Source organism: Osmerus mordax, chromosome 15 (genome assembly GCF_038355195.1).
Source record: "Osmerus mordax isolate fOsmMor3 chromosome 15, fOsmMor3.pri, whole genome shotgun sequence".
NCBI lineage: Eukaryota > Metazoa > Chordata > Actinopteri > Osmeriformes > Osmeridae > Osmerus > Osmerus mordax.
In genome coordinates, this window is record NC_090064.1 from 7,985,237 (window position 1) to 7,998,210 (window position 12,974).

The following is a 12,974-nucleotide window of genomic DNA, read 5'->3' on the forward strand; positions in this document are numbered from 1 at the left end:
AACACAAGTGTATCTGCTGTATGGTGTGCAGCATTGGTCTTCGATATTACATTTACATTTAGTCATTTAGCAGACGCTCTTATCCAGAGCGACTTACAGTACGTACAGGGACATTCCCCCGAGGCAAGTAGGGTGAAGTGCCTTGCCCAAGGACACAACGTCATGGCCTGGAATCGAACCGGCAACCTTCTGATTACCAGCCCGATTCCCTAACCACTCAGCCACCTGACTCCCTTTGATGTATTTTAAATGAAAGATTAACAGACTTTCTCAAAGTCAAGCGTGAAACAGCCTCAGAAATAATGTAGGATAGAGTAAGGGGTAGTGTCTGAGATAATGCCTTATTGCCATTGCCTTGAACAGTCCATTCACGCCATTAATTTGATTGGAAACAACCAACTTTTTTTGTTTCTGAGAAATAACAGTATAAAGGAGTGCCCTTGCAGTTCTGCCAATGGCTCATGACATCAATCTGTCAGGAAACAGCAGTGTCAGCTTATTTTGTGTTGCATTAAAAAACTAAAAACTAAACGAAAAACACAAACCAACGGCATTCATTTCAACTGCCCAACTCCATTCAGGAATACAGTATCCACTGTGTTCCTTTCAGAAAACTAGAGGAAGCTGTGGTGGTCAATGGCATAAGGCATGAGTCTGGACACGTGTCGTTGATGCAGGAGTTGATGGCGATATTCTAGACTAGACACAAGACAGACAAACGCGGACGGTAAAACTAAGCATGCAGAGTGGCTTGCGAGGGTGGGGGGGGGGTGAAGGTGGGTCTACGTGAGGGGGTGTGTGTGGCTGCTGGACTTACTGTTCTCCTGCACCCGGGCCACAAAGCCTGTGAGAGGAATCTGGGGAGTGAGCTGAGGCATGGGAGGTGGCGGGGGAGCGATAGACACTGGAGCCCGCACACACACACACACACACACACACACAGGTGCATGGAAAAAGAAAAGAGAGAGAGAAGGTGGAGAGAAGCAGAGATCAGTCACCCAGATCACGAAACAGGAAGTGTGACAGCAAGGCGGCGACGCCCACCCCAGTCTACACACAGCATTAAGAAACACACACGGGGAGATGCACTGTGTACGGTTAGTTCTGTGGACTTGTGCAGTTCTACGCCAGTACGATCAGTGTGGCTGACAGTGGCTAAAAGCAGACAGTGAGCTTGACGTGAAGTGTTATTGGGGTCAAAGTCGAGCTATATCATGGTATCTGGTGGTCTGAAGGATCAAATGAGGATTAGGGCTGATTGTTGTTGCTCGGGCGTTTCCTGCATCTGGTGGCAAGCTGATCGAGATGACTGGAATGACAGCATCCAGCCTGTAGGGGGCTCAACACATTATTCCTCCGGTGGCGTTCTTCCCATTTCCTGTCAGGTGACCTCAAGTGTGCATCTGTGTCCTCTGACACATTAAAAGCACAGTGGCTGGTTAAAACATGTCCAGGCACTAATCCTATGCTCTTAAATCCATGTGGTGTATTGGAGGGCAGGGTCAGTGTTTAACACCAGCTACAGGGGCACCGCGGTAAGAGCACGTAGCATTAAGGCTAATGCTGGGTTTGAATCCAACTGATGCCATTTCCTCCCCTCCCCCCTTTCCTCTCCCTGCTTTCCTGTCTCTCTCCAACTGTCCCATCAATAAAGCTGAAAAAAGCCCCAAAACATATATTTCAATAAGTCACCCTTGTCAACCCTGGGTTCACCAGTTATTCTAGGAAATTCCCCCCTCCCAGAACCCACGCCATATAGAAAGAAGAGGTTGTGACTCAGCAGAATACTCGAAACCTCCCGCTAGGACACGTGAACACCCCCATAAACATAGAAACATGTAGTATGGTAATCTGCTTGGTAACTAGGGTTCCTGAACTTGTCAAACGCTTCCCCTTCCCTGCGTTACGCAAGCGTACTGTAAAACGCAGATCGTTTAGTCTTGAGGCCTGCTGATAGGCCACAGCACCGGTTCCCATCACGGTGGTGCAGTGGAAGCGGGCCAGAGTGGGTGAACCCTTATTCAAAACAACACGCGTTGCCGGAGGTTCAGATTTCCTCTCCTTTCAAGCTGAAACGTCCTCTCCGACAGACAGCTTGACTCCTCCTCTGGGGCTGAGGGGGGAGCAGGACTGAACCAAAAATAGGCCCAGGGCTTAAACAGTGCGCACCTTGAGCTGGGAGTCACCTTATAGATGCTGGATACTGCGTTTGATAGCAGAGGAGGATCATTTTAAAGACCAAGGCAAGTACAGGAGCTCAGACCCGGTGCTTCAAAAGTTGCGTCTGCCTGTTCTGCGGATATCGATTGGCTGCTTTGCATCCAGAGAGCAAGCAAGGACAAGACGTGCTGCGTCGATGCTAAAGACGTTCGAACCAGTGGAGAAAAATCCTTAACCTGCACTTTCAGGAGGGAGGAAGTCAATATCAGAAGCCCAACTTGACCTTCGGGAACAGATGACTGTGCCTTTTCACACACACAGAAAAAAAAAACTCAACCCAATGTTGGCATGAAGATAACGTCTGTGTGGATGTCATGTTAATGTAGACGGGTGGGACATTTTTCCAAACTGAGCAGGAAGTTAATGTTTGGGTGTGACTGGTCACCGGAGAGATAAGCTTCTGTGGAGTTCAGCGGCCCTCTCGGACCTAGCCAGTGGTCGCTAACGGTCATGGTCATCTACAAACAGAAGGGCAGTGGCGGTGTGTGTGTGTGTGTGTGTGTGGGGGGGGTACACACGTCAACATGCCGGTGTCTTACTTGAGTTCTGGGTGTAGGCCAGGGTACCCCCATTCATATGAGGCTGCTGTTGCTGCTGTAGTTGCTGCTGCTGCTGTAGCTGTAGTTGTTGTTGCTGTAACAACTGCTGCTGCTGTAACTGCTGTTGCTGCTGCAGGGAGAACTGGGAGGTGACTGACGGAGCCCGGCGATAGGTGCCCGTGGCTGACACCATGGAAACGGAGGAGGTGGTGGAGTTGTGCCGCGAGATCTGCCGCGAGATGGTGCCGAACTGGGACATGGGGATGGGACCCAGACCTGGCCCAGGGGCCACCGCTAGAAACACCAGGGAGAGGAGGGGAGGAGGGAGAGGAGGGAGAGGAGGGGAGGAGGGGAGGAGGGAGAGGAGGGGAGGAGGGAGAGGAGGGATCAGTGAAGGAGAGGAGGGATAGAAGAAAGGAGGGATGGGTTAGAGAAGTTAGTAACAGACCCCAAGAATTCATCGGAACCCTTCACAAATAAAACAACAGAAGCCGTATCAGTCACCAACAACAAAGCTTGTGAGCAGGAGATGAGAAACACGAGATTGAGGGACAAGACAGATCCAACGACAGATGAATCCATGTATACAGCTGAAAGCGACAAGGCAAGTTAATAAGACCATTTTGTAATTGACAAGAGATCAAAAGAACATCCAGATTTGAGGAATGGTAGTAAGTCCTGATTGGTGGACAAGGAAGAGACACAGGCTAGAGTTAGACCCTGGGCCGCTCGGGGTTGGGGGTGTTACGCTCGCTGATGAAAAACCGTGTTTGGGGATTGGTTGTGATGGTGAGGGTGTGTGCACCCGGGGATGGTAGGATGCTGAACGTTATGTCAGAGCAGTGGGCCCCTCTCTCTACTCTGGCATTTCCTGTTTATGGAGGTAGATAACAGCAGCTCTCTGGGGGGGGGGGGGGGGGTTCAGATCTCAGACGCTGGAGGGTGGAACCAGAGCAACGTCTTACCCACAGGATCACAGGCGTAAACACAGGAGCCAGCAGAGTAAACAACATCATCGTGCGCACAGATGGAACATCGTGTTGAAGAAAAAAAATTAAATAAAAAAAATAAAAAAAAAGGTTTCCATCTGAAAAGTCGAACATTGAGACACAAACGGATGTTGGCATCCTTACCGACAAGCACGCGTTCCCATTCACTGATTTAGATGCGGACAAAACAGACAGCGTCTCAACATGTTGAGACCAGCGTGGCGTGACGGCGTGGAGGAGGAAGCGGGACCCCAGTGCTACCGAGCACACCTCCAGCGCACCAGCACATTTAGAACGGGCAAAAGCACCACCACCAGAAGCAAATTCGGACACAAACACACTCCCGAACACACGCACGCACACTTGCAAACGCACGCGCGCGCGAGAGCGCCAACACACTCTTCCCTGCGCCACCATTGTGAAAAGCAAGCTTGGCAGTAGAGGATAGTCCAGCTGAGCCCCAGTGCAGAGAGAGATGGCCGACTGGTCTGGTGGGCGGGTCGGGGGAGGGGGGGGGTCTCACCTACGACCGGAGCTGCCTCTGTAGTCCCCAGCCCTGGCAGGGGAGGGGCTGGAGGAGGAGGTGGAGGGGCTGGGGGAGGTGGAGGTGCCCCGGGAGGAGAAGACATGGGCGGGACTGAAACAGGCCGGGCACAGCCGTTAGTGGATGTTTTGGGGGTCAAGAGTTCACACACGTGTTGGTGGCGTAGCCTGATAAAACGGGAGGTTTTCAACTGAAACGGCTTCAAAACGGCACGACTACCTCCAACTGGGAATAAGAGCAAGTCAGACAGAAGTCAACCTCATGAGAATACACGCGCGCACGGTGAACGTTGCCATGGTGACAGGCTCACCGACAGGGCTCTAGCTAGCTGTGCTGCAGCTATGATGTAGCCCGGAGCTGAACACAGAAGACCACTATTCTACAGCTCACCAAACACCAATGCATAATGCAAAACTCTGAAAATAAATCCATCTCGTTTGAATTTCGTCGCGGAACATCGACATGCATTGTATGATACATTTAAAAAGTGTGTCTTCCCCCCCCCCCCCCCTTCCCGCCACAGCGCTGGCCCTAATGTAGGTTGCCCTATTTAGAGTGTGTGTTCTGTTATGAGCACAAAGGGCCAGTGTAATCCCTCCCAGCCTGGTAAACACAGCCTTTGTTCTTCCTCTTCTCTCCACCAGCTCCATTAACACGGCCTTTAATTGGACCCACTCGTTCAAAATTGTTATTGGCGATATCAAAAAAATATTCATAATAATATTTGTGTGTGTGTGTGTGTGTGTAGGGGGGTTGGTACCCATAGAATTCCCATCATGTGAATCTGAAAGGCGAGGCCCGTTGAGGAGCTGTCTCTAATCAAGGCTCACCTGGTCCAGAGTTGGGAATGGAAGGCGTAGGCACGGCGATGGGAATGCCGATACTGCTGCTCCCGCTGTTCTCCCTGCTGCCACTCCCCCCACTGCTGCCACTGCAGAGAGGAGGAGAGAGAGGAGGGAGAGCGAGGGGAGGGAGAGACAGAGTGAAAGGGAGGGAGAGAGGGGGAGAGAGAGGAGGGGAGGGAGAGACAGAGTGAAAGGGAGGGAGAGAGGGAGAGAGAGGGGGGGAGGAAGAGAGAGGGGAGGGAGAGACAGAGTGAAAGGGAGGGAGAGAGAGGGGGGGGAGGGGAGGGAGAGAGAGGGGGGGAGGGGAGGGAGAGAGAGGGGAGGGAGAGAGAGGGGGGGAGGGAGAGAGAGGGGAGGGAGGGAGAGAGAGGGGAGGGAGAGAGAGGGGAGGGAGAGACAGAGTGAAAGGGAGGGAGAGAGAGAGGGAAAGTAAGGGAGAGAGAAAGAGAGTGAAAGGGAGGGAGAGAGAGGGGAGGGAGAGACAGATGGGAGAGAGACAGAGAAAGAAAAGGTCAGAGAGTCAGATAGAGAGAGGGGAGGGAGAAAGAGAGAGCGCAAAATATTAGAGAGTTATTGAGGGCATATTCCTTTTATATAGGCCAACCTGCAGAGACCAGAGCAGAGTGGGTATTTTTTTTTTGTGTGTGTGTCAGTATCCATGAACACCACAGCTGCAGGTGGGCTGTCATGTCCCATTGAGAGACAAAAAACCTTCTAGAAGCACCAACATCCCTCACACAGAAAGAAACTGCACCCCGAAGAACGGCTTCCCTTCCAAGCCACTTCCATTGCTTACACTCACTTTTCACATCTCGTAGCGCGTAAACAAACAATTGCGCCATCGCTACGTTTTCGCATCCAGCGCAACTGAGGAATGTGACAACAAACACATTCAGTGGGAGCACAGGGAGGCAGAGTGACTGCACTGGTGTGACAGTGCCACTGTGACAGCACACCAGCCACTGCCTGCACAGTACATGTCTGTGACGGTTCAAACACCACAGGGAGATCATCGCAGGGATGTCCTGTGTGGGTCAAACCCAGCCTAAGTCGATCGTCGGCCTGCATTTGACCTCCCAGGCATTCAGATCAATGACTGCACCACCCCCCTTAAATCTCCCCAGGACTGGCCCAGATCCCACTCCCTACTATCACCCCCCCCCCCCCGTGTGTACGTGTGTGAGTCTTGCCTGGGGCTGGCAGGGCACTAACAGCAGGGGGGCCCTGAGCCAGGCATCTATCCCATGCTCGCTGCTGAGTGGGGGAGATGAGAGTGTGTGTGTGTGTGTGTGTTGAGGGGATAATGTGCATGTTGGGGGAAGGATGGTAGAGTGTGTGTGTGTGTGTGTGTGTGTGGGGGGGGGTATTGAGTGTGTGAGGGGCGGTGGGAAGGATGGGTGTGCATGTGTGAGAGGGGGGCTTGGGCACGGATTCAGAGAAGGGATTCACGATACAGTCCATCGACTCTGACGTGGGAAATCCCCATCTCCGTCTCTGTGTGGTGGCAGTCTCCATCCCTCCGGGGTTCTGCCCTACCCAACACTCAGGAGTCATCTCCACTCCCCTCTTTCACACGCTTGGTGCCTCCCTCCCTCCCTCCTTCCCCTCCCCGCCTCCAGCACTGCTTGTACTCCCTCGTCTGCTCCCTCGGACATCGCAGCCCCGGGCTGCGCCTCCTTCCTGCCTCCCCCCCCTCCCCCCCCCCCCCCCCCCCTGTGGTGTCTCTCCGTCCTGTCTCACAACCCTCCTCTCCAGATATCGAGTTTCACAAATGTGATCACAACCCACAAAGCCCACACGAAGACGACTCCCTACCTCCCTCTAACAGACACAAACGAATCAAAACCCAATCTGAGAAAGAGAACTCAAATAAATGTCTCTGACAACGTGCAATGAGACACAAAAAAATCATAATAACATAAGGGATTTCCGGAATCGGGGACTGGGATATTGATATACGAGTGAGTGCGAGTGCGAGAGAGAGAGAGAGCTCTTGTGCGAGCTGGATAATCCGAGCCAGTTTACGGTTCCGCTAATCCAACAGTGATGCGGCGTCGCTGACAGCTACGCTGGGTGACGTGGTCATGGTTTGTGACAAACCACATCCAGCTGAGGGACCAGCCCAACACCTGGAGCCCCACGCTGTGAGACACCGCAGCCCGGATCCCCAGACACACCAGAGCACCACTGCAAGCAGAGCTGCAGCAGATCTGGGCGGGAGAGACGACAAGCTCAAGCCAGGAAGGGAACTGGGAAGGGATGAATGAACATGAAGGATACTAGAGTGGGGATGAGAATTATGAGAGACCGAATGAGGGAGAGAGAGAAAGAGAGCGAGCGAGAGCGATGACAAGGGAGGGTGGCATTTCTGGAGCGGGAGGCATGACGGCCTCTTTGGCTAACGAGACCATTTCAATCAGTCCTGACTCTGACTGGCTCTGACTGCACGACGGCAGCTCTCCCCGTCAGGCTGCCGTGTTTTGTGACCGAGGCTTTTTCCGAGGCATGGTGGCAGGGGTGTGGCGCCACACACACACACACACACACACACATGTCCTTACAGAATAGTTTATTTCCAAATGCTCAGGTAAGTAGTTGTGAATGTGAACCCTTCCAAGCTGCGCCCGCTGTATGTGGTAACTACAGAAGAACAGGGAGCAGGGAGAGGAAGCACCTCAAGCTGCTTAAGTGAAGACAGCAGAGACGCTGGAAACGGGAGGATATTTATAGCTTCGGTCTCAAACTATTTTTTTTCTTTCTTTTTTTATGATTACTTCAACAGAACAGGGAGCGAAACTCAGTATACAGGTGGTGTGAGGACACAAAGCAACGTTTCGCCACCTGCAGACGTATGCATGCGCTCATCCGTGAGAGTGAATGAGTGAGGGAGAGAGTGAGGGAGGGAGAGAATGAGTAGGTGAACGAGTGGGTGGGCGAGGGATCGGGTGAGTTAGTGGGCGAGGGAGTGGGTGAACGAGCAAGAGAGCGTGTAAGTGACTTGAGTGAGCGGGCGAGGGGGTGAATGAGGGAGGGCCAGTGAGGCGCGGCGCGTGCGGAGGGCGTGGGAGCTCTGGAGCGGGCGGGCCGCTCACCTGTGGGTCCTCTGTCTCTGGTTGAGAGAGGCGGTGCGTCCCGGGCTGTGCTGGCTGCCCAGGCGGGCCGGGCTCGTCATGTAGTCGTTGGGCACCGTGGGCGGCTTCACCGGCTCCAGGGTCTTATACGGCGTGCTGCGGCTATCACGAGAGACAGACACAAAAGAGATTAGGGCTCGACAAGGGGATACAACACTAAATGGGGAGTTAACAAGGGGATACGACACGAAATGGATAGTTAGTGGGTACAAAAGCGAAATTAATAGTTGAATCAACTCCCACCCAATCCATGAACGTGGGTTGAGCTACAGCAGGGGTATGTCATTTAACGAAGCTCAAAGAGCCCCTCTGCCAGCGAGCGTTCCAAATCCTATCAATTCATCCTGCTGGGTGGTTTTCCAAACTGATGAGATTTGCGCGAAGGGCTGAAAAACGAGTGCAGCCGAGCTAAAGCCGGCATCACTGTGTGATTACTGTCTCAGCCGTGTCGGCGTCGGCACCGGAATGATGCTCAGCTCAGCCTGCTGGTGCAGAGAGAGGAGCCGCTGCAACCGCGCATCCCAAAAGAAGGAACAAGTCTGTACATTCACACACAATATTTGGAGGCATTTGTCACGCTTTATTGGACAGTGTTTTAAGTGGAGTGTGACAGGAAAGGTAGAGTGCGAGAGTGAGAGAGACAACGAGAGGGAGAGAATGCGAGAGAGAAAGAGGGAGAGAGAGAGAGAGAGGGTGAGAGAGTGAGAGAGAGGGGGGGAAGAGACATGCAGAAAGTGGCCAAGGCTGGAATCGAACCCAGGCCGCTGCAGTAGGGCCTCAGCCTGCATGCTACGCGCACTTATCCGGGGAGCTACCAGGGCGCCCACATCTGCACGCCTCCAGGGACGTGCAGATGTGGACGAGATGCCTCCTTACCCAAGCGTGCCACGCCCCGACATGGGCGGGCTCGGAGGCTTCTGCGTGGGCGGATTGGTCCGTGATAACGTCCCTCCTCCTCCTCCCCTGATTGACTGGTTGTTCCCGTGCTGCTGCTGGGGGGGGGGGGAACAGAAAGGCAGTGAGGCGGCTTGTCAGATCAGAAGGTGTTGTGTGGTTAGAGTGCTGTAATGGGTTTCCCAGATGTGACTCGGCCCTGGTTACAACACCCATTGTTGATCTGCTCAAGCCAGGAGACTGCAGCTCTTGCATCATCAGACGGGGGTGGCTGCAACTTCATGAAGGTTCTGAGATAAGAGTGTATTTGTTCTCTTTTTGTATTGCCGAGCACGCAACCAATCAAGCACACTAGGCCAAGGCAAGGCGGCAGTTAAATATTTACACTTTTCGTTTTAAACAAGGGCTATAAATATTCTACATCCATCAGCGGGCATGTTGAGACGGGGAAACCCACCCAGCTGAGAAGATCTTCACAGGGAAGACTGGTCGACAGGGGCTGTAATGGTTAACTTATTCATTCATGATAGAGGGTGTTACAGAGGACTATGAACGACGTATGAGTTTTGATAAGTCTAAAGGGACTACAGGTTACTATGGTAACAACAAAGACTACAACAACCAACTAAACAGGGGGTTTTCTGGGAATACGGGGGGAGGGCTGAAGAAGCAGCCTATCAATAATAGACTAGGACAGGGCGGGTCACATGACAAACAGGACTTACCTTGGCTTTTAGCCACTTAACATGGGCGTAAGGAGGGAGAAAAAAAAAAAGAGAAAGAGAGAACAGGCATGTCAAAATGGCTGTCTTAACAGTTCAGAAGTACAGGGGAGGACCATTCAGCAGGGTATTTACACAGAGTAAACATTTCGAAAGAGCCGGGGCAGTGCGGCGGTTAGGTGTGATCCAACCGCTGGAGAACACGGAGGGTCACCGGCTTGTTTTTCTGCTCCCGTCTGATTTCTATCTCTCCGCCACGCCCAAACCCCGGCCAGACACCCGGCCCACAGCCCTCCACAGGCCCATTGTCAACTCAAACCGGTATTGCAACACCTCTTCTGAGAATGACAAACAAAACAACCTCTCTTCGATTGTATCGGCCAGTGTTAAATAAAGGCTAATAAACACCCGAAATGTCTCATGTCATTTTACTCTCCCGTTGATTTTATGATTGGATAATGATAAAGCTAATTAAACATTTGATTGTGCTTGAGAGCTGGAGAGTGGGTCCGAGGAGGAGCCGGGAGAGTTGTGCAGTTAATTCCGAATCAAGCACCGAGTCAAGGGCCTCGTCAATAATTCAGGTTCCCAGAGGGCCGTGCTTCGGCCATCACATCAGCCACAGGACAGGAGACCACGTCCAGCAGAGCGGAGGAGGGCCCAGAGCACAGCCAGCCCTGGGCAGCCACGCCGTGCTGCTACGCTGACACAAAATGGCCGTCGGGGTTGTTCAGTCGCGATATCAGGAATGGGGGTTATAACAGTCAGGGATTGTAATGGTGGCATGGATAATAAACGTTTTGGATGATTTCAGACATATAGGTCAGTTAATCATGATGACGCCCCTCTTCTACAACTTCTGGGTTTAGGGCGTCAGGCTTCGCTCGGACACTCGGTAAAAGCATCCTCACACATCTAGCAATCTTTACAGCCTCAATTCACTGCCTGTTGATCCCAGCAGATCTGCAGGAGATCTTTAGATTAGTAGGATCAGATGGGTCTCTCTAGATGTTCTGGCCTGTAAAGATGGCAGCAGTGAGGTGGGCCACAGGCCAGAGATTATACAGAGATGTGCTGACTTCAGGACTCCGGGAGGAAACCAACAGGGTCATCAGATAACCAACACGTCCAGTCACCTTCATCCCAGGCCAGAGAAAGCACAATCCTGCGCACTTCAGACCTCAAACGCAACAACAATTCCTATCCTTTAGCTGTTTCAGTCAATTATTTGCAAGAACACAACCTTTTTTATTTATTTATCTTGACCAGGTTTTTTTTTTTTTTTTTTTACCTGCTACTTAGCTCACATCCATCTCTGAGACCATCTGAGCTCCTCGTGTGTCAGACCGCTCGTTCTGAGTAGCTTCCGCAACCGAAGCAACGTGGCAGCGACGTCAACTCCAAAACAACATCTGACACGGCCCCTGCATTCCTGACAGCGCTTGACTAGATTATCAGTCAGCTGATAAATCTCATTTTTTTCAATAACGGTGAAAAACACCCCGTCAGTTGGTGGGTGGAGAGAGAGAGACATACAGAAACAGATGAGAGAGCACCCTCTAATCCTGCAGTCAGATGACTCAGTTTATATGGCAGCTTACACCGTCAATATAAAGTCACCAGTCTCTGAATCTCATTAGGAGTTCAACCTCTCCTGTCCCCCCTCTCTTCTCTCTCTGCACCTGGTGCCTTGGTGCAGAATATCTCATAGCATGTCAATAGGGAAGCTGCAACTAATGTCCATTCAACAGTGTGTGTGTGTTAAACTGGCATTTTAGAATCGACCCACGTCCGGTTAGTAAACCGGGGCTGGATATTCTACAGGGCCCAATAGCTGTCAGCTTTCCCATCAGTTACTGTAGACGTCAGATGAATTAAAGCTTGGTATTGACGCTAAATATTGATTAGAGCTCCAGGCTTTGACACACAGACATGTGTGTGTGTTCCCGTTCCTTTCATTCACCACATCTACAGTTTCCCTCCCCCTGTCCCTCATTATCATGGACATACAGGGTTAGAACACATCTATCAAGACTATACCTCCAAAAAGGGATATGTGGGTAAAAGAAGTATGACCATTAAGCATGTTCCTGTATTCCTAAATATCAGATCTATTGCTGTCCCCGCAGGGCTTGAAGTGACAGACGTGACCGATGACAGGCGGTATCAAGACATAATAGACCGCAACATCTCTTCTCATCTCAATAAGGACATTACGGACATGGACGGTTATGATCGATATCAACCTCGTTTAAAACCTTTTCAGGCCACACGTCCTTTCAATGCGACATGTGGGTCCTGTGTGATTTCAGGCCTGGGAAATTGAGACAGGCAGCATGGCTTTTATCCCGTCCTATCACGGCACATCGGTTCTACTGGAAGACAATGGTGGCTGCTAATCTAATCTGCCTGACAGCAGCCATTGATTGGCTGATTAATGGGGGCTCTAGAGAGAGGTGGACATCTCTGAATGGATCAACCAACGAGGGTTGTTATGTCATTAGACCCGCTGTCATGGCGACCACCTCTGACCCCTAAAGTAGAGCTGAATGTCGACTATTGAGAACACAGCAGTGTGTAGGCCTGCACAGTAGTCAGTATACCTTTCAGAACTTGGAAAGAAAGGGTTGTAAGTATAATGGGTTATGACATATGTTGCTCAAGCACTAAAAGCTCTCAGAGACTTACCCGTTTGAAATCGGACGTGCGAGAACACGATTATGAGGGGAGATGGGGGGGGGGGGAGGTCTAAAGTGCTTTCTGAACATCTCATAAATTCATCAGCGCTCACCCTGCACATCCTTCACAAGGCTCCTAGAATGGCACATAGAAACCTATCCAACAGTGTAATCATTCTTGTCAATCACCCACACTGGATTGTCAGTCTGCAGGGCCAGCCAGGTGCACGCAAAGACGAACACGTGAGAGACAGACAGAAGCGGAGGAAGAGGGGGGGGGGGGGTCCATCTTAACCTGCCCAACGAATGACAGACCGGGGAGAATGTGAAGGAGGGGTATGGGAGAGAATACAGAACACACCACAGGGCACCCCTTCAGATGTTCCACTGTAAGAGAGAGAGAGGCAAGGAG

General features: G+C 51.7%; 1 protein-coding gene across 9 annotated transcripts in view; it reads right to left on the minus strand.

The window, feature by feature from the left end:
• The window catches only part of abi1a (abl-interactor 1a), a 32,969-nt gene that overhangs the window by 3,167 nt on the left and 16,828 nt on the right, over nucleotides 1–12,974 (minus strand). For 2 of the 9 annotated variants that reach the window (XM_067252038.1, XM_067252039.1), the window contains exons 4-9: nucleotides 9,888–9,902; nucleotides 9,145–9,260; nucleotides 8,230–8,370; nucleotides 5,123–5,223; nucleotides 4,272–4,385; nucleotides 2,760–3,053 (exon numbers count right to left, since the gene is read on the minus strand). In XM_067252038.1, the coding sequence (XP_067108139.1) occupies nucleotides 2,760–3,053; nucleotides 4,272–4,385; nucleotides 5,123–5,223; nucleotides 8,230–8,370; nucleotides 9,145–9,260; nucleotides 9,888–9,902 (781 nt within the window). Of the gene's footprint in view, nucleotides 1–817; nucleotides 905–2,759; nucleotides 3,054–4,271; nucleotides 4,386–5,122; nucleotides 5,224–8,229; nucleotides 8,371–9,144; nucleotides 9,264–9,887; nucleotides 9,903–12,974 lie in introns of all 9 variants that reach the window. The other 7 variants (XM_067252034.1, XM_067252035.1, XM_067252040.1 and 4 more) reach the window with 7 other exon arrangements.